The sequence below is a fragment of the Xenopus laevis genome, chromosome 2S (genome assembly GCF_017654675.1).
Source record: "Xenopus laevis strain J_2021 chromosome 2S, Xenopus_laevis_v10.1, whole genome shotgun sequence".
In the NCBI taxonomy this organism is placed as follows: Eukaryota; Metazoa; Chordata; class Amphibia; order Anura; family Pipidae; genus Xenopus; species Xenopus laevis.
The window spans coordinates 87,238,047-87,262,852 of NC_054374.1; the positions used below are offsets into that span (position 1 = coordinate 87,238,047).

Sequence of the window (24,806 nt, forward strand, 5' to 3'; positions counted from 1 at the left end):
ATTCCAAATGTTTATCTGTTAAATACTAAGACCGTAATATCCACTTGTCCAAGAGGAGATAAATACAATTTGGCTTGCAGATTATAGGAGTTCATGACCATTGTATCTGGCAGAATATTCATGATAGCAAAGTCTAGGCTATCCCATGTACGTTACAGCTAAAATGAAAATCTTCCAAAATACAGCCACAAAAGCTGATTATGGATCTGCTTTTCACCACAGAGATGTTATACTGTATCGGTTTCATTGATGACTGGATGAGGACTAAACCCTAAAGATGGCCATATAATTACAACAGAGGAGATATAGACAGTCAGAGGGAGGACTACATCAATGAACCAATGCGATCCTCGCTCCAACAAGATTTTTAAACTAGTCTGTTCAATATCCGGCCTAATTTTGACCAAGTATTGGTTGATGACGCCTGTACGGGAGCCTCATACATGGCCAATAAGCTGTTGTCTGTCTGCAGGTTTTATCTGTCTTGTATGGCCACCTTAAAATGGACCTGTCACCCAGACACACAAAGCTGTATAATAAAAGTCCTTTTCAAATTAAACATGAAATCCAATTTCTATTTTTTATTAAAGCATTCATAGCTGTTGTAAGCTCATTTAAAAATCTCAGCTGTCAATCAAATATTGTCTGCCCCTCCTCTATGCCTAGGCATAGAGGAGGGGCAGACAATTAGTTTCACTTTCCATTCGGCACTTCCTAGATGTCACTGCTCTCCACACATTCCCCCATTCTCTTCACTGTGTAGCCAGGACATGGGGGTGGACATCAGGTCCCCCATTCTGGTGCACAAACAAGATTTTGAGATGACGCAAGGCTTGCCTTAATAACAGTGTACACAAAATGGCTCCTGCCTGCTTGCTATAATTATGAATTCCCAACAAGATTCAAATGATTTATATTGTTTGAGTAAAGTTCATTTTGCTTGACTGATGTGATAAAATAGGGTTTTTAATACTTTTTTTGGATGACAGGTCCCCTTTAAGATTTAAGAAAAGCTTTGAGTACAAGTGCAATCTAGATCAGTGAAGTTTCTATAATTTATGTGGATTAAGATAGACCCTTTATTTTTGAAACCTAAATATTAATCTATCAGTATTTAATCTATTAATCCTTTAACTGCCAGTATAGATGGCCACTCTGGGATCAGCACATTACTTAGCCATGCAGTAGGATTTACAATATATCTGTAACTTTTTTTTAACCAGTAGTGTAGATTCTACTTTGTTGTTAATGAGTAAAAGTAAGGTTCTGCTGTGTTCATATTTCTTCAAGATCTTGGTAATCCTGGTTTCTGCTGCATGTCATATTTAAATAAGAATTTGTACTGAGATATACTTAACTTTTGTATTTTTATATTTCTATAGATATGTCTGTTTTACAGTTTCTAAGCAACTCTAACCATAATAATGGATTGTGATATGATTTCCTTTATTCCTGAACAAAGCACTGAGATCATTACTGGTTTCCAAGAAGGTTTTCTTTGTTACCTAGTTACTACAGGATGGTCACATCTTTAAAATATGATTTCATGGCATTCTGAAAATAATCCCAAAATCTGTTTGGGGTTATAGAGCTGGTTACATTGCATACCTTATTCAATGAGGGCTATTTTAAATATAATATATGTGTTTGGCCCACTACAGATACTTAGGGGCAGATTTATCAAGGGCCAAATTGACAATTTTCTATCTATTTGTATATAATGTCAGTTTAAAGGATTGGATTAGAGTGGATGACAAAAAATCAACAAGTCAGCACACACTCCTCCACTCTGTAGGTGCACACTCCAACAGTGGCCACAATCCACTCAGCACAGAAAAAATCTTGGTAACGGACAGCACCTTTTCATAGATAAAAAGCCTTTATTGTTGCATGGCTACGACCAACGATACAGTAACGTTTTGAGCCACATCCTGGCTCTTTGTCAAACTAACTGATACATTTATCAGACTTCCTTTTAAAGCACTCCAGATAGCGCCCTCTGGTGTGGTAAGATAGATACAAAACATGGTCATTTTAAAACAATACACACAAAGTTTCCAATATTATACAATGTAACGGTAAACAATATATTCTGTTGCCACTGGCACTTATATGTCCATGTAATCCGAATTGTTCACCTTATTGTGTGTACATAAATCTGTAAAATATAAATATTAAAATTGCAATTAAAATTAGACTCTAATATATTGTCTGCAAATCGTACTCTTTATTCAGGCCTTTAGGGGTTAAGGTCTCTAGGCGGCGGATCCAATATGCTTCCCTTTTTAAGAGTTTTTTCACTCTATCGCCGCCTCGTCTGGGGCAGGGTATGGATTCCACTACCTGAAACCGCAGCTGTTGTACCCCATGGCCCATCTCCACAAAGTGCCCCGCCACAGCTTGCTCAATCTTTCTGGTTTTAATGGCCGATTTATGCTCCCTTATCCTCTCCTTCACTTGGCGGGTGGTTTGTCCTACATACATAAACCCACATGGGCATTTGATCACATATACTGCATATGTAGTCAAGCAAGTGTGACACCCTTTAATTTTTATGGGGGTTCCCTTCTGAGGATGATAGACAGTCGGACCCCTCAAACAATTAGTGCAACAATTGCAATTCAGACATGGAAACGTTCCATTTTTCCTTGGTTGTAAGGTCGACTGTCCATCATCCCCACCTCCCAGGTCGGATTTTACCAACATTGAGCCAATCGTTCGTCCCTTTTTGTAGGACATTACCGGGGGAGACTTAAAAGCTGGTACATTTGAAAGGCCATCCTTCAAAAGACTCCAGTGTTTCCGTAAAATATTAGCTATTTGGGGACTTATTGTAGTAAAAGTGGAGACAAATGGAATACGTTCCAACTGTTTCTGGGGGCCACCCAATAGAACTCGATCTCTATCCAACTGTTCTACTTCTGAACGTTGTTGTGTAAGTAATTCCATAGGATATCCCCTTGTCCTGAATTTGTCCTGCATTTCATTCAACCTGTGTCCCAATACCCCAGGTTCACTGACTATTCATTTAACACGTGTGAATTGTGATATTGGTAAAGCTCTCTTCACTTGAACGGGATGTGCTGAATCGTAATGGAGAAGTGTGTTCCTATCTGTTGGTTTTGTATACAGGTCTGTTAATAATATATCACCAGACCTGTATGGTGAGGTAAACTTAATGTATTGTGAGACTGAAGAGTGGATGACAATACATATGATGGATTTAGAGCACCATCTGCTGGCTGTAACAAACATTGATCATATGCCGTAATTCAGCAGATTTAGTTGGTCTGTAAAAATATTTTTACTACTCTTTACTACTATTGAGGGAGAGAGTGTTCTGTGTTATATAATAAGGGGTACGTCATATTGTACACTGAACACACATTTAGCTATTTTAGTTATTTCCATGCAAAGGTAAATAGGGATGTAGTGAACGTCGGAAAAAAAGTTCGCGAACATATTCGCGAACTTGCGCAAAAACGCGAGCGGTTCGCGAACGGTTCGCGAACCCCATAGACTTCAATGGGAAGGCGAACTTTAACATCTAGAAAAGACATTTCTGGCCAGAAAAATGATTTTAAAGTTGTTTAAAGGGTGCAACGACCTGGACAGTGGCATGCCAGAGGGGGATCAAGGGCAAAAATGTATCTGAAAAATCTGCCTGTGTGTGCTTGGAAGAGATAGTGTAGGGGGAGAGCTGTTAGTGATTTCAGGGACAGATGATAGTAAGTTTGCTGGCTAGTAATCTGCTTGATACTGCTCTGTATTGGAGGGACAGAAGTCTGCAGGGATTTGAGGGACATTTTAGCTTAGGTAGCTTTGCTGGCTAGTAATCTACTGTTCTCTTTAAACAACTGCCATACGTTGACCTTGTAGGCATTGTTTGCCCAGTTTTTTTGGACGCAGCCACTGAAGCACAGTTGCCAGAAAAAATATGCCATATAAATGCTGAAAATAGTCATTTTTCGCCATACGTTGACCTTGTAGACATTGTTTGCCCAGTTTTTTTGGTTGCAGCCACTGAAGCACAGTTGCCAGAAAAAATATGCCATATAAATGCTGAAAATAGTCATTTTTTGCCATACGTTGACCTTGTAGGCATTGTTTGCCCAGTTTTTTTGGTCGCAGCCACTGAAGCACAGTTGCCAGAAAAAATATGCCATATAAATGCTGAAAATAGTCATTTTTTGCCATATACGTTGAGTCAACGTATGGCAAAAAATTACTATTTTCAGCATTTATATGGCATATTTTTTCTGGCCTCTGTGCTTCAGTGGCTGCGGCCAAAAAAACTGGGCAAACAATGCCTACAAGGTCAACGTATACACTACTACAGCGGTGGATACGGATTACGTAAAATATATTATGGCTGCTTGAAAAAAGTCACTCCGGTGTTTTTTCTGGAGACGGTAATATTATGGATATTTAGACAGAATGTGAACAAGGTCACACAGCTCGATGGCGGGTTGAAGAAAACAGTGTGCAAATAATGCCTACAGGGCAAATAATGCCTAAAAGGTCAACTTATACACTACTACAGCGGTAGTAAAATAAAAAAAAGTAAAATAAAAAAAAAATGAATATTAAAAAAAAAAAATTAAAGTTGGTGCTGCTGAACTACTAGGAGCAGCAGATTAGCACACCAGTCCCACTCCCCAACACTGCTAGACTAATAGCACTGGGCTCTTATAGTAGTAGTAGTAGTAGTAGTAGTAAAACAACAAAAAAATAAATAAAAGCAGTCCTTACAAGGACTACTGTTATTGCAGCAGTCAGCAGATGAGATCAGAAGCAGGACAGCTGCCCACTGCAGCTACATACAGAGCACTGCAGTAGAAGGTAGATTACTAGCCAGCAAAGCTACCTAAGCTTAAATGTCCCTCAAACCCCTGCAGACTTCTGTCCCTCCAATAACAGAGCAGTATCAAAACGATTACTAGCCAGCAAACTTTCAACTGTCCCTGAAATCACTAACAGGCAGCAGCTCTCTCCCTACACTATCTCTTCAGCACACACAGGCAGAGTGAAAAAACGCTGCAGGGCTTCGGTTTTTATAGGGAAGGGGAGTGGTCCAGGGGAGAGCTTCCTGATTGGCTGCCATGTACCTGCTGGTCTGGGGTGAGAGGGCAAAAAAAAGCGCCAACAATGGCGAACCCAAAATGGCGAACGTCGCGCGACGTTCGCGAACTTCCGGCGAGCGCGAACACCCGATGTTCGCGCGAACAAGTTCGCCGGCGAACAGTTCGCGACATCTCTAAAGGTAAAACCTATATAGACCCCCCCTGCCCGAATAGAGCATATATGTTCATCAGGCTAATTTCCCTTTCCCCAAAACATATTATCACATTAAATCCCTCATGTACAAATTTGTCTTCAGAACCCACTAAGGCTAATAGCTTTTCTTCTATAGCAAAAACACATTTTTGGAGAACTCTGCCCCTGGTTCGTCATCAGTGACAGGGTCAGTTTTATCAGTGTTGTGTCAGTGTGCACCTACCACTGGTGTGATTGTATCAGATTAATAGCAGAGAAAATGCCTTTTGTTACATATATTTTCTACTAAATTATCAAATCTCTTCTCCTGGCGCTCCACCGATCTCTGTAACCTTAGCTACTTGGACTCCTCCACCTAAGATTTCCTCCAGGGCTGAACAGAATGTTATTACAAATCCCTGAGATTGTTCCTGCACAAGTAGATCAAGTGCTGGGCGCTTCTGGATTATCTGGCATGATGAGCTGCTTTGCGCTTCTCCTTTTACAATATCTAGAATTTCTTCGTTAGAGATACCAGCTTCTGTAGCTCAAACAAAAAATGTATTTAAAAATGAAAAAAGTGTCCACATTTCATCTATAATATGTAGTGAATGGCGAGGGTTAGCAAAAAATATGGTCAAAGAAATGTGTTTAATATTCTGTGCCCCTTCTAAAAGTGATGTTTTGTTAAGGAGGGATGTTATAATGCATAACACTCAAGTATGACTTTGCATAGCAATTCAAAAAGGCAAAAAGTAATTTGCATAATAGTATTCCAAAATGGCAGGAAAACTGTACAGTTTAAGTGGGTACAAAAGATTGCAGATATTTTCCTGTATAGTAGGGTAATGTATAGTTCACCCACAACTGTAATGTACATACCATTAATGCTGTATATTTAGTGGAAATACACATTACCTTAAATCTAATGAAACACATACAAATGTCAAGCAGCTTAAACATGATCTATTGTAGTACAGGTGTGGAACCTGTTATCCAGAATGCTCCGGACCTGGGGTTTTCCGGATAACGGATCTTTCCGTAATTTGGCTCTTCATACTTTAAAGGGGTTGTTCACCTTTGTGATAACTTTTAGTATGATATAGAGAGTGATATTCTGGGATAATTTGCATTTTTTAAATTTTTGTGCAAAGGATTCAGGGGTTCGGGCAAATCCTAAATAGTGGATTCGGTGCATTCCTAGTAATAATATATGATATTGCAAAGAGCCTCAATACATCTGTTTAAACAATCAATCTAAAGCTGAATTTTTATTAATGATATTAAGTGGTTTGTTGCGTTCAGCATTTTTATTTCTCTTGCTTTGGTGTATAAATAGTGCCATCTGGTGGCTACTTTTGCCATTTATCCTTTTTGGAAAGTCATTTTATTCTCCAATAAGTATATATGTATATTTATATTCACATAGGGGTAATTATGTATGCAGCACGGTACAGCAGATTTTGCCCTTTTTTCAAGTTTTCCCTGCATGACATTAAGTTTTGTTACTGTACAAAAGGAGTCAGAAATAATGACACTAGTGTTGTGTTAATTTCATTGATGTGGATTATAATGAAGTAAAAGGAGTAGATTTATTAAGGTTCGAATGGTAAATTTGAATTTTTTAATTTTTTTTAGTCAAAACTCACAAAAGTCAAATTTTAATTCACCAACTCGAAATTGAATTCGAATGTGAGATTTATCACACCTCATACCCGGAAACAGTTCGAATTCGAATATTCACCACCTAAAACCTGCCGAGTTCATTTAAAAGTCAATGGCAGAGGTCTGTTGATCCATGTGGATATGTTAATTGCCTTCCTGATATTCATTTTTTTTTCGGAGGAAAACATGATTCAAGTTTGATTCATATTTTTGGGTCGTTTATATTCAATTTAATATTAGACATTAGAGTTTTTTCATAGATAACCTCCCATTCGAGTTGTGAGTACATTCTAATGAAAAAAAATTCACCTTTAAGTGAATATTCTTACGCTCTGACTGTGATTTCCAGTGTAGAGTGCATCAATCCTTATTCAGGGCACCGCTTCCCCTAAGGCAAATCTTTAAACAATTGTTTCAAGGAGATTCGGGCCATTCGTGCCACTTGAGAAAGGGCACGAATGGCCCGAAACATGTCGTGTATGGTAGTCAGTGATTAAATACTTTTTCACAGCATTTTGCTTTCAAGTGCTCTCCTTGAACCAAAGATTTGAAAAAATTTCACATCATTTTGAAATTCGACCTTTGATAAATCTGCCCCTAAGTGTAAAAAATAAAATGGTCCTTCACATTCCAAACTTGGAATGAATTGGAATAACTGGCTGCACCATTTCTGTAATGAATGCAGTTAAATGCTCCACAAAGGACTAAGCACATGTGCATGAAAGCTGAGGACTGCAGAATCAAAGCAGTTGAGTCCCTTGCACAAAGCAGTTGTGAGTCGTTCCAGGAGTCCATGATGCTCTTGATTAAAATACAACACAAAGTGTAGTGCAGTAGGTGCAAGGAAGCTCTGAATTTAACAAATATCATAACTAAGTGGTTAATGGCTCCCTGAATAAGTGTCACGTTCGGCACCCTAAATCCAGAACCAGTGCTGGGCTTCCTGGTCTCGGCTCTTGCTTCTGCCTTTAATAGCCGCCTTTCACCTCAGGAGGTGCCCTCGGCTAATTGGATGCCGCCAGGTCTTATTAAGAGAGGAGCAAAGCTACAGGTTGTGGACAAGCAAAGGGGCACGATCGTCTCACCAAGGATACTGGATGGAAGAACACAACTAGGAAGGCCGGGCCAGCACAAGCAGAGGTAGAATAATCAGACAAGCCAGAATCAGGATTGGAGAGCGTAGAATAGTCAGACAGGCCAGAATCAAAATTGGAGAGCGTAGATTAGTCAGACAGGCAAGGGTCAGCTAGGAGAGGTCAGAATAACAGGCAGGCAATGGTCACATTGGACAGTTCAGAGTAGTCAGCAGGCAGGCAAGGGTCAATAACATTAAAATCAAGCAAGATTCACGTAGAATACACACCCAGGAACTAGCTAATAGAACCTAACAACGGGCAATGAATTTTCATTCAAAACCCCTTTAAATACTTTGAATTTCACCCCATTGTGCGATGACGTCATCATGCCGGTGCGTAAAACTGCCGCCCGCGCCATAGGGGAAACCGACATAGAGGAGGAAGGACGCACACGGCTGGCGTCCCCGCGAGCCACTAGACCACCAGGGAGAGCCACTGGACCACCAGGGTAAAGTATATTCATTACAATAAGACGTAAGCTATGTCCATGTGCCACGCACCGCATCATTCTGTTAGTGCAAAGAGTTATGTATATGGGCACCAGCTGTAAGTTCAGGTGGGATAAGGTGCAACATGCCAAAAAGGCATGGTACTTTTGACATACATCTTCTACACACCTTGCCTTGTTTAAGGTGAAATATACCTTATATTTCTTTATCTCCTTTTCTAGCTTCCATAAGTAAATTTCTTCTTGTGCTATCACACACACCTCCACTTCAGCCAGTACCATTCCAGATACCGCATGGGAAAAACTTGCTATTGATATTGTGGGTCCTTTTACAGATGCTCCTATAGGAGCAAATTTATTAAAGGACGAAGTGACTAACGCGGCTAAACGGTTGCTGGCGTAACTTCGCTAGCGAAGGAGATAGACTCTGACGGTATTTTGATCCCTAACACCTGGCGAATTTGTGCTCTGTCAAATGGACGTACTACACAAATTCAGTTCACTATTCAGATTTTACTGAACGCCCAATCATCTCCAGCTGAATTATTACATGGCAGACAGATGCGCACTAAGTTACATGTTGCAGACATCAAACTTCCACAAAGTACTGTGCCTACAAAATCATCTACTGCTGACATTGTCAAACATCAACAAGCCAAATGCAAGGCAGAAAACGTGGTGCAAGAGAAGTGCACATTTAGCCTGGATCTTTAGTCAGAATTAAGAAACCAGGACTACTGAAATTAGGACAATCTATTTTACTACACCACTTAAAGCGAGACGCCAGCGAGGACCATACACATATGAACTGTCAAATATATGTCAAAACCCCCCGGAGTACACTGCCAAATTTCCAAAGCACTGCTCCGGAAATCTAAATTGTGTAAGCTGATTAGCTCTACATACATTTGTCAAGTGTTAATGTATATTTGCCAGCCTATATCTTTTAAAATGCATTTAAAAAACACAGAAGTAACTGAGCTAGTTAATGCCATTTTGCTTTTCAAAAGCCTTTATAATTATAGAGTAAGGGACCTAAAAATCATGTGTCCATGAAACACTGATGTGCTTAAATATGTATTGTTCATGGTTATTAAGTATAGGTAAGGCTAACAGAGGAGAAGGGTGTTGGAATAGGTTGTGGGTTGTAAGCATTACAAAATAAAACAGATTTGTGGTTGAATTTGCAGTTGTCCTAGTATAGCCCTGTAACATAGCGGATTATAGCATGTTGAGAAAGAGGGAGTGGCTTTCAGGCTGGAGAAAGTGGACACACAACCTCTATGCTTATCACCCAGGCTTGCAAATCCTATTGTATTATCCTGCTGTCACCTGTTAAACCTCATTAACCCAGCTGCTGTGGAATTCCCAGAAATGTCAAAGATGGCAATTCCAAACAGATGGGCAGAACATCAATGAGCACTGGTCAAACAAACACAACTGCAAGTACTGCTCAGGAGCTACCCAACAATCCACTGTCTCCTAGTAAGTAGATGCCAGCCGCCAAGTATCTAGCAACAAAGAACAATTACAAAAGTGGACAGAGGTGCTGTTGAAAATAAACTTATTTGAGTTTCTAGAGGCCACAAATAGCAACAGGGTGAGACCTTCACTTTAACCAGCTCACAATCAGAATACATTCCTAGCTGACCCCTTTGTTACTCTCAGATCACCTTTTGGTTACACATCCCACTTCCACTGCAGTTTCCCTTTTTACACCATTTTTGTCTTGCTGTTTCTTGCATTTGAAATGCCATTGCTGATTCCTCAGGAGAGAATTCGCCATCAGTCTCTTCAGAAATAAATTCAATTCAGATCTCTTGGAGCACACGCATAACATCTCACTCAGAATATGACTCAGAAGCAACTACTGTAAACTGCAGCACTTAATATCCTCCTATTTGTATCTATAAGTTACCTACCCACTTAGATTGTAAGCTCTACTGGGTAGGCACATCCTTTCTCTTGTCTTTTTAAAATGTAGCAATTCCTGAACATAAAAGTATTTATTTATTTTTACTGTATTAGTATATTGAATCCTGTCCATTCTACGAATGCATTGTTCTAATGTACAGTGCTGTGTACACCAGTATTAATTATTTAAAAAAAAATCTGCATTCATACATTATTAATATTTTTTGGTGTAGATCCTGTGCTGTGCAGTTATACAGCATATAATGTGTAAGTATATTTTCCACAGCTTTTTGTGTTCCTGATATGTATTCTTTGCTGAAGCTCAATAATCTTTGTTAGGCCCACAAGACATTAGTCCATGAAGTTCAACCTTTATAAAACCTGAAGGCACACATAGCTCTCCTGAGGTAAACTGCCAACTAAACAATAGCTGAATTCCATTTAAATCAAGTGGACTTTTTGAGTGATCTCGGAAATGTCTCACCGCACATCTGTTTGGTAGTAATGAAGAAGTCACCCGAAATATATAGTCACCTGTATATAGCCACCTTGTGTTGCAATGAACTGATCAATTCAAAGCCAAATGCTGTTGGATTTGTATGCATTTCCATGAGCCAATCAATTTCAGCTTATCCTATATATATATAGCTCATGGCCAATTTTTTTTTGTTTTCAGCATTTGTCTCCTTCCCTAAGTACAACCCCTTCAATTAACTTTGCTTTTCCGTGTGGTGAAATGCAGAAACATTCATATAAATGCACTAGCTGATGCATGAAAAGCTAAAGCTAAACATTTCCCCCTACTTTATGAGTAGTCCATTTATTTTATCTTATAAAAACAGTAAAGTACAAGACATTGATAATACACAAACTCATGTATTTGATTCAAATAAATATAATTATGTCTTGCATTTCACATTAAAACTAAAATTGCTCATATATATTGCACATATATATATATATATATATATATATATATATATATATATATATATATATATATATATATATAAAAAAAACGTTATCATTTTCAAAGAGAAGTGGATTTGGGTTTATTGAACAAGGATTATGCTGGTGTGACCTTATTTCCACCCGCTTCTGAAACAGAAGTAACATCTGTGCGGGCACTTGAAGTACTGGTTTCTTCATCTCCAAATGGACTGCGTCCACAGCATAGAAGAGTCATCAAGCAGTTCCTGAACTGCAAAAAAAATACATGCATAATTGGTTAAAATATGCATTTCTTGAATTTGATTTTGTTTTAAAATGGTAAAGATTATACTCGAAAATATGTGAGTGTGTCTAGTGGTACTTTCCTGACACAACCCAGACAAGCCTTTAGGCTAAACTGGTGAACTTTGTTTCCTTAAAGAAAAAGGAGGTCATTTTGGCAAATGGTCTCGTTAAAATATGCCATTTTGTCTTATGTGTTTTAGGAAAAATGTATTTGAAGACCATCTCTGGAATTTTTCTACAATGATTTTTAAAAATGTGCTATATGGTAGCTCTATAGAACTAAATAAATGTTCTGTATTTCTATGGTAAGTATTAGGTGATAGGTACACTAAGGTCAATTGGATCACTCCAGTTTTTTTTCACAGTTCTTTCAGCACATTATATAGCTTCTGAAGAAAGAACACAATTTCTATTCTATTTAATCAATGCCTGATATTTCTATTAGAGCAGTAATGGTAGTTACCACTCTATAAAAACACTGTTTTGATTAAACAATTTTAATATGCACCAGGGAGTAAACATATGTACAAACCAGATTATTCTCTAATAATTTTGTAACTTTTGTAAGATATGGGTGTCAAAAAGACATGATATTGTGTGTATTTTACCAGCATTAGGCTGGTGAAATGTAAACTCCAGGGAAAAGTGTGGTGCTGCAGCAAGTAAAGCTGTGGAAATTCTGTTCCGGCTTAGGAGAAGCTGGATAGTGGGTCCCTGGAGTGGATGGAAGAGAGCAGGGTGGGCTTCCATTCCTTGCTCCATGTAAGGGTTTGCAGCTGCCTAAGCTAGATAGGTAGCTAAATAATGAGCTAATTGAGTGTAGTTAAAAGGAGGTGTGTAGCAACACCTCAGAGATTCCCCCTAGAGACCTCCTTGAGTGGAGGAGGGTGAGGGGCCACATGTGAACCTCATTGAGTGGAGAGAAGGTACCTGTGGGCAGCTGGAAACAAAAGAGTTATTTCCCCTTGTGTCAAAGTGTTTGAGAGTGCTCCATAGGACTGGAGAGGAAAAGAGAAATCCCTCCAAAGAGACAAGAGTGTCTTGAGTGTGCCTCAGAGAGAATTCTGGGATTTGTATCCGCTGGAAGCCAGTGAGGGCTAAAAGCGTGAGTAAAGTGAACACCAGTGAGGGTGTGAATTGGGACTGTTCATGCTTATGTTAAGTGAAGCCAGTGGGCTGAATATTTGTGTTTATTGCCAAATAAAAGCCAGCAAAGCTGCAGTTAAAAAGTGAAAGGCTGTGTCAGTCTCTATTTCTGTGCTGAAATCTGTGCCATGGCTTTGGGTTTCGCTACTGGAAGCTCACACTTTGTTCAACCCGAATTAACTTTAGAGGAAATTAAGGGGTTTGCAGTGTAGACCTGAATAATAAGCAGCGTTAATATATACAGTATATATATATATATATATATATATATATATATATATATATATATATATGAAAAATGTCACATTCTCAGATTTTATCTGGACCCTAAAATTACTTTGCTATGGTGTAGTCATTAATTTTTAAATTAAATTGTTCCCGAAGTTTTTAAAATTCAACACACCTGCTTGTTCATGAACACATAGATAATAGGATTGTAAACAGTGGCAGTTTTTGAGAAGTATGATGGCAGTGATGCTACTGTTGGCTCAATGACAATGTCCTTATTGACTGCTACAACAACAGCGAATGTGGCATAAGGTAACCAGCAGATAAGAAAAGCCAGCACCATGGCAATCACCATTCTTGTCACCTCTTTCTCGGCCCTCTGGGTAGTCTCTGAATCTTTTTGCTGTGCAGCAACCTAAAAGAGTTTGAAAATTTCAGTTAATGTCTGTTAATTTAATTATTTAAAGATATCTTATAAATTACACCTGTGCCAATTGCAAAATGAGTTAATCTGTGGAAGCAGCATGCTACAATTACATTTTTTTGTTGCGCCAGTCCAAATCTGAGGAATATGCCATTTTTAGTATACTGGTAATTTTACAGCAGACTGTAAAGTTTTAGGGGCAAATTCATCAAGGGTCTAATATCGAGGGTTAATTAATATTCGACTGGGAATGAAAATCTTTCAACTTCGAATATCGAAGTCGAAGGATTTCGCGCAAATACTTCGATCAAAGGAATAATCGTTCAATCGAACGATTAAATCCTTCGAATCGAACAATTCGACCAAAAAAACTTAGCCAAGCCTATGGGGACCTTCCCCATAGGCTAACATTGAGTTTGGTAGCTTTTAGGTGGCGAACTAGGGGGTCGAAGTTTTTTCTTAAAGAGACAGTACTTCGACTATTGAATGGTCGAATAGTTGAACGATTTTTAGTTCGAATCCTTCGATTTGAAGTCGAAGTCGTAGTCGAAGGTCGAAGTAGCCCATTCGATGGTCGAAGTAGCCAAAAAAACACTTCGAAATTCGAAGTATTTTTTCTTCTATTCCTTCACTCGAAGTTAATGAATTGGCCCCTTAGTGTGTGCAGTAAAATAACATTACCAAGAAATGATGGCAGTTAGAAACCAATACTGAAAGGGATATTTATAGTCATACAGTCATATACTACAGGTATGGGACCTATTATCCAGAATGCTGGGGACCTGGGGTTTTTCCGATAACGGATCTTTATGTAATTTGAATCTGCATCTTAATCTTAAATCTACTAGAAATACTTTTTAACAATTTGGATTAATTGGATAAAATGGCGCCTATAGGAGAAGGCCTTTCTATAATTTGGAGCTTTCTTGATAACGGATCAAGTAATTGAACACATTCATTGAAGTGTAAGTGATCATTGTGGGCCCACCAATATCTTGTGGTCCTCTAGTTAATACCCAAGAACTACTCCCTCTATTTGCTACAGACAGTGATTTAAACATTAACAATAAACAAGCAAAATGATGCACAACTCTGGTTCATCTAGAGTGGTGTCAGGGTTAGGGCTGTTGTATTTATATAACAGGGGTAAATGTTTTTTCTAGTAACAGTATGAATGTATACAAACATATATTTAGCAGCAACATCCAATTTGAAACAGAACTGTAGAATACAGAAGTCATAATTGCTGATATTATACTTACAGCTCTCAGTGCCATTAAGAGGTTGGAATATGAGAAAATGATTGTACTCAGGGGCATAATAAAGCAAGTAAGAAACAGTGCCATGATATAACTGTTGTTATTGGTACCTCCTGTGTACCAGTTGGGCCCACAAGATGTCTTCAAACCTAGATAAAGAAAACCCATAGATATTAAATTACTAAAAGTAAATAGTTAGGAAGTTTAACACACAAATATAAGGACAGTGTCTACATTGTGGTGCTAACTAGCAGCCTAGGGTAAACACATGCTTTTTTATTTAAACTGTTGAAGGGTAACCAAACCAAAAAGTGTAGGGCTCAGTCCCTATGTTAAATTGCTCTATGAGCAGTACTGTATATATTTAGAGATATGTAGACAAGCACCCTTAAACTTCATTGAGGGTTTAAAGGGCTTTACTGCCAAATAGTAGATCCACCAGTACAGGGTCCCAAAGTTTGTAGATTAAATAAAGATTTGGTAAACCCCAAATTGAATCCAGAAGAGCCCCAGAAAGTTGGAGTTTGTTCTCGCTTGCGAAGAAGAGTTTATATTTAGTAGCCAGTTAAAGTGTTAAACATACCTTCAGGAACATAGCTGCACCATCCAAAAAGAGGTGGGACAGTCCAAATGAATGACCACACCCATGTAAAAGAACATCCTATGATTGCATGCTTCTGCTGGAAACGAAAATCTCCCATTGGTTTGCAGATCACCAGATACCTTTCAAATGCTAAAATGGCCAAAGACCAGAGCCCTACAATACCTTCAAAGCAGAAAAAAAATCTATTTATTTCATAAACAAAATTAAGGGTTAGAGAAGACTGGCTAAGGAGAGAAAGAACTTAGAGAAAGGTCAGCTTTCTATACAGCCATGTAATGTTGTGATTCCAAAATAAACACTTATCAGTCCTATATTTTGAATTGGCCCAAGCCACGTGCCGTGATTTAGCAGAAGTAAGATGGGGTGCAACTAAGGGGCATCTTCAAAGGCACATATATTTACTCATACAGATTTGGTGAAATGCAACAGAAATTGTCTTCTCTAGGCAGCCATATATTTAGGCTATCTGTAAAAAGAGTAGTTTGTCTTAAAACATTTTGTTTTAATGTTATTTAATGATGATAATCTTCATAGACAAGTATGTATGCCATTTTTTAAACATGAATTTGTAATTGTGGAAAAAGCAAATTTTACAACATTGGAGTAAAATCCATTGTGAATTGAAATAAAGTCAAAAGTTTTGGGTTTCTTTGTTATCTATGCTGGACTGTGCATTTCCTAGCTGAATGCGGCATGACAAAGCCAACATGCAAATGGTTAAATCATTGGGCCATCATTAATTTCAGGAGTGCAACTAATTTAATATAGGTTTATGTAAATCTTGATACCAAGAAATGAAACTGTTTTGTTCGACCTAAATCACTTTATTTTGCTAATTCTAGGTTTCAGTAGTGGACAAATTTATGGTGAGGTTGTGTCAAGCAGTTTAGTAAGAACATTCTCTCTAAAAACACATTATGGAAAAGCTAAATATGGTGTCAATGTACCGATGACCCTAGTTCATGTAAGACCAGACAGGATAGCTTATCAGTCTTAGCTCTTTCGAGATTTTAGCTACAGCTATTATCACGAAACTAGCCAACTAACCAGATAAGAAAGTTCTGAGTCGTCACAAATCCAATAATCTCGGGTTTCAAATCTTAGCAGTCGATAATCACAAACTATCCTCTTTCTAAAGAATTCAGCGCATCTCTCAAACTGGCCTTATAGATCAGGAAGATTGCTTTAGACCTCTTGGGTTTATGGCACAAATAATCTGGATTCTGTTTAAGAATTCTGGGGGTTCAGAACAGAGAGCCAGGTTTTCTTGTAGAAGGGACCCTATTTGTCATTCTTCCTCATCATCATCATTTCACTTATGAAAATGTGGGAGCTCAGATATATATTGCTTGAGGTTTGTATAAAAAAACGTATAGAACATTTTTTTTTAAAAATAATACATTTGCTTATCTCATTATCTTATAACATTTAAATTATTAGTAAATTGTTTTATCAAACTTGAAGGGGGTTTTTTATTAAAGTCGGAATGCCAAAAACTCAAAAAAAAAGTTTTTTTAACTATAAAATCCGAATTATTCTTATTCGGGGAATAAGTCCTAAAAAAATTAGCGGTTTAGGAAAAAACTCTGATCACAATCATGATTTTTTTTAAAATAATAATATGGTCCAATCATGGATTCTAGTTTGGTCGGACTTTTTTCATGAAAAATTCAGACTTTGATAAATAAAGCCCTTCTTTGCCTCTAATGAAATGTCTATCTTTTTAGAAAACCATCAAGGACTACTAATATAAAAAGTGTTGCTGGCTCATAAAAAGAGTTTGTCTTCCACAAAAATCTATGTTTGACTGTTCACAAATATATTTACAGAATGGAGGTCAAACACCACTTAACTGGCGTGCAGACATAAAACTAATCGGCTTTGTTGGTTAATATCCACTTAATATTCTGTCCTTGTGACTTATTGTTTATAAAAGCTATTAGGTGTGAATATGGAAAATCTTGTAAAGCTTACCCTTTCATAGCTCAACGTATTCAGGTATGACGTAGATTGAAGCCTTCTCAGGCATAATTGCCTATACTGCATTTATCTAGGTCCTGTATGTAATGTACTGGCATTTTAATAGTACAAGACAGAGGCAAAGCTACAGCTACTAACGAAGCATGATCTGTTGCTTTCATGGATTAAACATCTTATTTCTCAAGTATAGGGTAAAACTGTTAATATGAAACAAAAGTGGTGTGAAAGTTACTCCTTTATAATTGATTAGAGTAATTAGAATGTTTTCATCGAATAGTAGTTACATAAAAAGGATCGCATTTACACCACTGTTTTATATCTAAAAGTTTTACCCTGTTATTTTTTTGACTTGCCAACATGGTATACTTGCTGCTTTGAGCAGGCATACCTCACATTGCTATGGTTAACACTTATATGAATAATTAAATGAATTGTATTTCATTTTTTTGGCCTACCTTTTGTCTTAAAGGGGTTGTAAACCCAATTAACATTTTCCAAATCAATTTTAAAGTTGTTTGTAAATGTGATTGCCATTGAAAGAGGTATATTTCTAAATTTGTAGGAAATATAGTCTACTTTGGAAGGCAGCTGTCTACTGTGATTATTTAGGCACATCCTGCATCAATTAGCCCTATGTTCACAATATCTTAATTTCAGCAATCTATTCTGGTAACAGTCAATATAGACCATCCACTATTATGATTCAGCTAAAACTACTATAGTGCAATGCAACAAATATATTTTTCTTTTATCATTACATTCCGTACAGATACACTGCTGTCTAATAGAATCCACAACGTGATCTCAACGCCATTTTTTACTGGCTCAATATAATTAGCCAATATTGTGTTTTAGAATGTTTTTATGCTGCATATAAAATGTGCTAACAATTTGCTCTTTACAATTATGACTAGTAAAAAAAAATACAAATCCTTAAATATATGCGAACTATATTAATATTGCATTCTGTCATCTCTGATTTAAATATTAAAAAGTTTGTTAAGGAATATTTAAGTGTGCATGCATGTTTATAAACAGATAATATAACTGAACATTTCTAAAAGTGATATTTTTAAAAGCTCTTGTCTTACCTGTTAAGGACACCATGAAGCCTTCAAACTCACACATTGCCTTGCCCATAAAGAAATAGCCCTTTACATTGTTGGAAAAACTTACAGAGCTCCCAAAAATTGTGACCAGCAAGTTTGCTATTGACAAGTTCACCAGAATATAGTTCAAAGGGGATCTTAGCTTCTTGTACTTAAGAGTTACCACTATCACCATCCCATTAACAAAGAAAGCTAAGACCACTACCATGCACATAACTGCAGCCACGGTCATGAAAGTACTGCGAGGGGCTAGATGAGGCCATTGGGGGCCGTCATAGGGTCCCAGGGCCTCATAAGCGGACATGTTTCTGGAAGGCATCATGTTACTGTTTTCAGGCTTGCAGAAGAATAAAAAAAGTGTTCCTCTGTATGTTAAAGGCCTGTTTATAAAGTCCAGGAGGTTTAATGCTCCAAAGAGGATCTTTTTCTTAAATGACAGTAAGCTTTCTTATGGTGGTGTTTTTGTAATCCACTCTCTTTTTCTTTACTTAAACAAAGATCAACAGAAACAGATGCCATTTAGAAGGTGACCTACCTCAAGGGCACATAACCTAATTAACAAATTAAGTATATACAAATGTTGAAGCACTGAGCAATGCCAACATGTTGTTTATGCATTTTGAAATCTAGAAGGATTATTTAACTGTCTTCTGAATTTATTTTAAGAGCCAATGTTTTGTTTTATCTGATATATTTGCCTTCAGCGTGTAACCTACCACCAAGATGTTGCTTGACTATTTATTTGATTGGATCACTTAGCACCCAAATTACCTTTGGATGCTAAGCAGTGTGTACATAGCAGTGTGTACATAATTCCCAACAGGCAACAACCAAATAATCCAAATGACACGATTCTAACAGATATGTAGAATTAAGGAAAACAAATTGACATCTGTTATCATTCTCACATTTAGGGGCACATTTACTAAGGGTCGAATATCGAGGGTTAATAAACCCTCGAATTCGACCCTCGAGGTAAAATTACTGCAAATCCGTAGAATCGAACGATTCGAAGGATTTTAATCGATCGATTGAAGGATTTTCCTTCGATTAAAAAAACCTTAGAAAAGTAATGGGGAAGGTCCCCATAGGCTAACATTGTATCTTGGTAGGTTTAAACAACCGACGTTTTCGGTTTTTTTAAAGAGACAGTACTTCGAATATCGAATGGTCGAAATAGTCGAACGATTTTTAGTTCGAATCGTTCGATTCGAAGTCGTAGTCGAAGGTTGTAGTAGCCTATTCGAAATTTGAAAGTTTTTTTTTACTTCGAATCCTTCACTTGAGCTTAGTAAATGTGCCCCCTAAAGAGTTTTATTTATAATATTTCTTATGATTAGATTTTTTAAAAAAGACATGACTATCGGAAAAATGCATGCCACTGCGTTAGTTACACTCAAAGAAATATCTTTCTCAAAAAGAAAAAAAAATGTATCTTAACACTTATCTAATGACAATTCCATAGAAGCTATGGGCTAATATAATTCAAAAATAAAACAATAACATCTGATGCACAATGAGATACAGCAAGCAAATGCCTGGGTGCTGGTTATACAATTAGCTCCTTTCAAAAAACCGCACAACACAGGACTTTAATCAAAATGAAAAAAAAAAATGGTTTATTCAGCCCTTAAACTCAGTTGTCTTCAGGAACAATATACAATATATATTAGACTGTGAGTGGGTGTGGCCAAATGGGGAGTGGTCAAAAAACAGATATGACCTACAAAACAAATTTGTCATCATGCTGTAACATATGGTATCTCAAAACCCAGAGCAAACCCCAAGCTCCTGGTCTCAGCTCACACCTCTGCCTATAGCAGCCGGCTTTGGCTGTGGGAGGAGCACTACGCTACTCAGATTCCACCAGGACTTAATATGAGGGAACCAAGAGGTAAGCTCTGGGCAGGCAAGGGAACCATAATGTATACAGAAGGACGGGAAACAATGAGCGGGGTTAAGAGACAGGCCAGGTCAATACCAAACAGTATATGTGGTTCCAAAATAGGGAGCTGAAGTGTAGTCGATGTCACAAGCCAAGGTCAAACAAACAAAATCAGGATCCAATGAATAGTCAAATGCAGAGCAGAGTAAGGGGTTTTATAGCCAGATTGGCAACAGGTGAAACAAGCCCTGCTTACGAGCAATGACCAAGCATAACCGTAGGAGTGAACCAGGGCCTTAGCTGTCTGCTCACATAGAGCAGTGGTAATGCAGACAGGTCAGGTCCCTGGTTCAACTCCAGGCAGGTTATCATATTAACCCCCTCTCTAAGGGAGGACACTGATCTCCCTAAACCTGCCAGGGAAACCAACATGAAATTGTTTTAAAATGGTCATGATAACAGAGGCTGGAACCTAAGATCTCTCCTCCGGACCAAAACCTTTCCAGTGTACCAGATGTTGTAATTTACCTCTGGAAAGGTGAGTATCCAGTCAACTAACCTCTGTACCAAATATACTGTACATGCTGACTGTCAGCAGAAATTGAAGAATGGGGAGAATTCTGTCGAGCAGCTCTGTTTGGCTGATACTTGGGGAAATACTTTATGATGCTTACTGCAGAAGGAAAGAAATTTTGAACCTTCTGACAAATCTTTGAAAATTTACTGTGGCCCGTAAAAAAGAGCTTGTCTGGAGGCACATTCAATGGTAAATTAACCTGGGCTTCAGACAGAGAGGAATACAAATCTGGGCTCCAATGCTCCAATCCAGTGCTCCAAGTGTTCTCTCCTGGTGCCTCTCCCTATGCCTCCTATCAATTTGAATAGCAAGGTGCATTAGGGAATCAAGGGAAGACGGAGCAGGAAAGTTTGATAGCATCTGAAAGGCCCACTGAACTTACTGCTTAAAGGAAAACTATACCCCCCAAACAATGTAGGTCTCTATTAAAAGATACTGAGTAAAACAGCTCATATTTAAAACCCTGCTTCATGTAAATGAACCATTATCATAATAATATACTTTTTTAGTAGTATGTGCCATTGGGTAATCATAAATAGAAAATTACCATTTTAAAAAATAAGGGCCGCCCCCTGAGATAGTAAGATTCACTGTGCACACATACAAACCACATGTTAGGTCACATGAGCCAATTAACAGACAGAGTTCTGCCTTTTGCTTCCTCACTTCTTCCTGTTACAGTTAGTGTTGTAGTATTTCTGGTCAGGTGATCTCTGAGGCAGCACAGATAGAGTCACGAAATGGTGGTTCAAGGCAAGAGATGTAAAAGGGCAATATTTATGTAAATATATATTCCAGTTTGGTAAGATTCTTTAATATGTCATTCAATTTGATATAAACTATCTGTTGCTTAAGTATTCATTTTGGGGGTATAGTTTTCCTTTAAGGCAGTATCATTCCAGCTCGTCTCTACCGCCCATCGGCATAATTCCATACAATAATCATCACCCCCCTATTTGCCTTGCCTGAGGTTACGGATTGCTGCATCGGTGGAGGCAGCACGGTCAGGATCATCATAAATAACTGCCATTGCATTGAAGAAGGCCTCTAGAGAGAGATTGGCTGTGTCAGCAGGGGATAGAATAAATGCCCATAGCTGAGGATTCCCCTGGAGCAGGATGATAACATTTACCCAGGATTCCTCAGTAGGAAAGGAGTGGGGAAAGAACCCAAAATGTAACTTGCATGCCTCCCTTCGTTTTTAGGGATTGAAATTTTGGGTTCTACTGCAGAGTTACCTGGGAAGGGAACTGGAGTTCCTGGCGAGGCTGGAGCAGACGGTTGCTGCTAAATAACATTCAGCCTTGCAGTTAATTGTTGGAGACATTGAATAACTTGTTCTTGGTTGGATTCTTGTTCACCGACATGCTGGAGGAGATTAGCCAGGGTTGCTTTCTTGTAAGCAGAGGAAGCAGCTGCTCCTTTAACATTTATGTTTCGACTTAACGTGGAGGACCAAATCCGCAGATCCGTACCGGTAACTGTTCCTACTGCGCATTAGAAACATTTTTTATGTTGCACAACCTATCTATTTACCCAGTTTTTATTTTCACACTGAACTCTTCCTTTAACATGTATGGTTTGTTTGTGTGCACCAGGGGGTGGCCCTTATTTTTTAAAACAGCAATTTTCTATTGAAAATTACCCAATGGCACATACTACTAAAAAAGTATATTATTATGAAAATTGTTTATTATTTGAAGAATTTTATAGAGACCTACATTTTTCAGGGGTATAGTTTTCCTTTAAAAGTTTTGTATTATTGATGATTAAAGAGTTAACACTCCCTTTTAAATAGGAAGTGAGGAAGGAACAGCTCAATCCTCCTGATGAAGCACATCTTTATAACACAGGGTGAGGACAAGTGAGCCAACATGTTTAGAGGTAGATTTGTTTTACCAATATTAATTGAAGCTATATATGAATTAGGGCCTCATGGGGTCCATATACCTCCTGGGCCACCCTGCAGCTGCAGGGTCTGCTTCCTCTATCTTTACACCCCTAGTATATGGCAATACTGTGCATACCATGGCACACATATGGTTAACAATGGCACACATAATGTTAACATTCCTGATACCTATCATCCACCATACAGTCTAAATGCATAAGGGCTCTTACACACAGACTTTTTTAAAGAAATTTACGATGAGCACATGCCCAGACTGATGAAAGCTTTGTCAATTTTCCTGTCATTCTGTTATGACCTTTGTAAGAGAATTAGATGCAGCAGAGCAGATAAGTGTGGGGACAGCAGGTGGATTATTGGGGATGTCACAAGATGTTATGCCCCAGAGTGATAAAGCAATGCAATTCATCCCTGGGTGTTGTGTGTATGCTTGGGATGGGGGGAGAAGTGATTTATTTGAAATATACTGTTGATAGCATGACTACATTAATCAATGAATTAATTTGGCTCATCTGTGCTCAGGCTGAATGTGAGAGCTGTAGTTCAGCTAAATTATACATATGATGGGGCTCATTTACTGTTGTAAAGTGTTATAAGCACATTGAAATTGTAGATATCATATTATTTACCACTGCAATAGGTCATAAAAGAATCCATGCATAGTGGGTAACTCGTGGTATTGCCAGTGCTAACTCAAGAGGCCCTAAAACCAGTGTCAGACTGGCCCACCAGGATACCAGGAAAAACCCCCATGGGCCCAGGTGTCAGTGGGCCCTTATGCTGCTAAACATTTGGCCTATTTCATGGCCATTCCCTATTTCTATGTAAACAAAGAGGCTAAATACTGTAGATGGAATAATAGATTATAGTATGTAAAGAAAAGAGACTAGGGGAATAGAGGTTGAGTGAGGAGAGGAAGAATAATAGTACCGAGCATGGGCCCCTGGTCTAAGGTTTTTGGTGGGCCCCTGGTGTCCCAGTCCGACACTGCCTAAACCTCACAATTAATCTATTTACTGACTCCCTGCTGTTTTTTTTTACTCAAACTTTTTTATTGCATTTCCAAAGGTAAATAAAATAAAATAATTTAAACTGGAGAAACCGTACATTGTACTGTATGTTATGACATATTGGGTATACAAATATCCTTGTTTCGTGGATTTGTTGATCGACATCAGTCGCTTTTAACACAGTTTCTTTATGTCAGTATAACACAATATAATTTGAAAATCAGCAGATAGGAGTAGGAAACAGAACAGAGAGAAAGAGGGGAAGGGGAGAGAATAAGAAATGTTTGAGAGGGGGGTTAAGGGAGGGGGGAAAGAGCTTCTTTCTCATGTTGTTCATGACAGCTAGGAGGTACAGCAGCTTCCCTTTATGTAGGTATAGACATTGGGAGAGAGAGGGAGGGGTATATTTTCCCAAGGGTCTGTGTAGCAAAGTGTTTGAGATGCTGAAATCTATAATATCCCTTGAGAGGAAACAAAGTGTAACTCTAAAGGAGCAAATGGCAGGAATTTAAAGTAAATGTAAATAAATAAAGTCAATGATCTAGGAATAAATCATGCTGATATTTGCCACAATATATTGCTTTTTACATACCAGTAATGAACCCCAACGGCTTTCAAGGTACTTGAAAGAACCCAATCAAAATGGCTATTGCAGCTGATGAAAATACTGATTGTATGCAATGCCCTAATAAAATGAAGTTTGTTGTATTTCAGACCATCACATAGCTACCGTTATGTACATTATTTGTTGGATGCCCCAAAGTGCGAGGATCCAACAACAGCCAATCAAATTTCATCTATTTATTTTCAATGGGGAAATTAAACTTTTACCAATGTTAGAGCTTTGAGGCCGCACTCACGATGGGGTGAACCCAAATAAAAAGGCAATATTGGTTGGAAGCCCTCAAGTGGGAGAAACCAACAACAGCATTGACTGTGAATTTGGAATTTGAATTGCTGCCACTCTTACAACTTTAAGGCTACGCTCACCAAACTTGAATCAAATAGTTATGGGGTGAA

The 24,806-nt window shown here is 38.1% G+C and overlaps 1 protein-coding gene across 1 annotated transcript; it reads right to left on the reverse strand.

Moving 5' to 3' along the window:
• Positions 1-10,416: 10,416 nt before the first annotated feature.
• opnpl.S (pinopsin-like [provisional] S homeolog) lies at positions 10,417-18,781 on the reverse strand. Its single transcript, XM_018248737.2, has 5 exons — positions 18,388-18,781; positions 15,296-15,478; positions 14,716-14,861; positions 13,205-13,444; positions 10,417-11,620 (listed from the first exon to the last, which is right to left on the reverse strand). Exons 1-5 carry the CDS (start codon positions 18,725-18,727, stop codon positions 11,486-11,488), a joined length of 1,044 nt encoding a protein of 347 aa, XP_018104226.2. The 5' UTR covers positions 18,728-18,781; the 3' UTR covers positions 10,417-11,485.
• Positions 18,782-24,806: the final 6,025 nt, after the last annotated feature.

What these genes read in the sequence shown, in the direction of transcription:
- opnpl.S (XM_018248737.2), bottom strand. Translation starts at nt 18,727, where the DNA reads ATGATGCCTTCCAGAAACATGTCCGCTTATGAGGCCCTGGGACCCTAT. An exon ending in TCTTAATGGCACTGAGAGCT is followed by an intron (nt 13,445 to 14,715) that starts GTAAGTATAATA and finishes AAACTCTTTTAG; the next exon opens with GTTGCTGCACAGCAAAAAGA. An exon ending in ATGTGTTCATGAACAAGCAG is followed by an intron (nt 11,621 to 13,204) that starts GTGTGTTGAATT and finishes TTTTTTTTGCAG; the next exon opens with TTCAGGAACTGCTTGATGAC.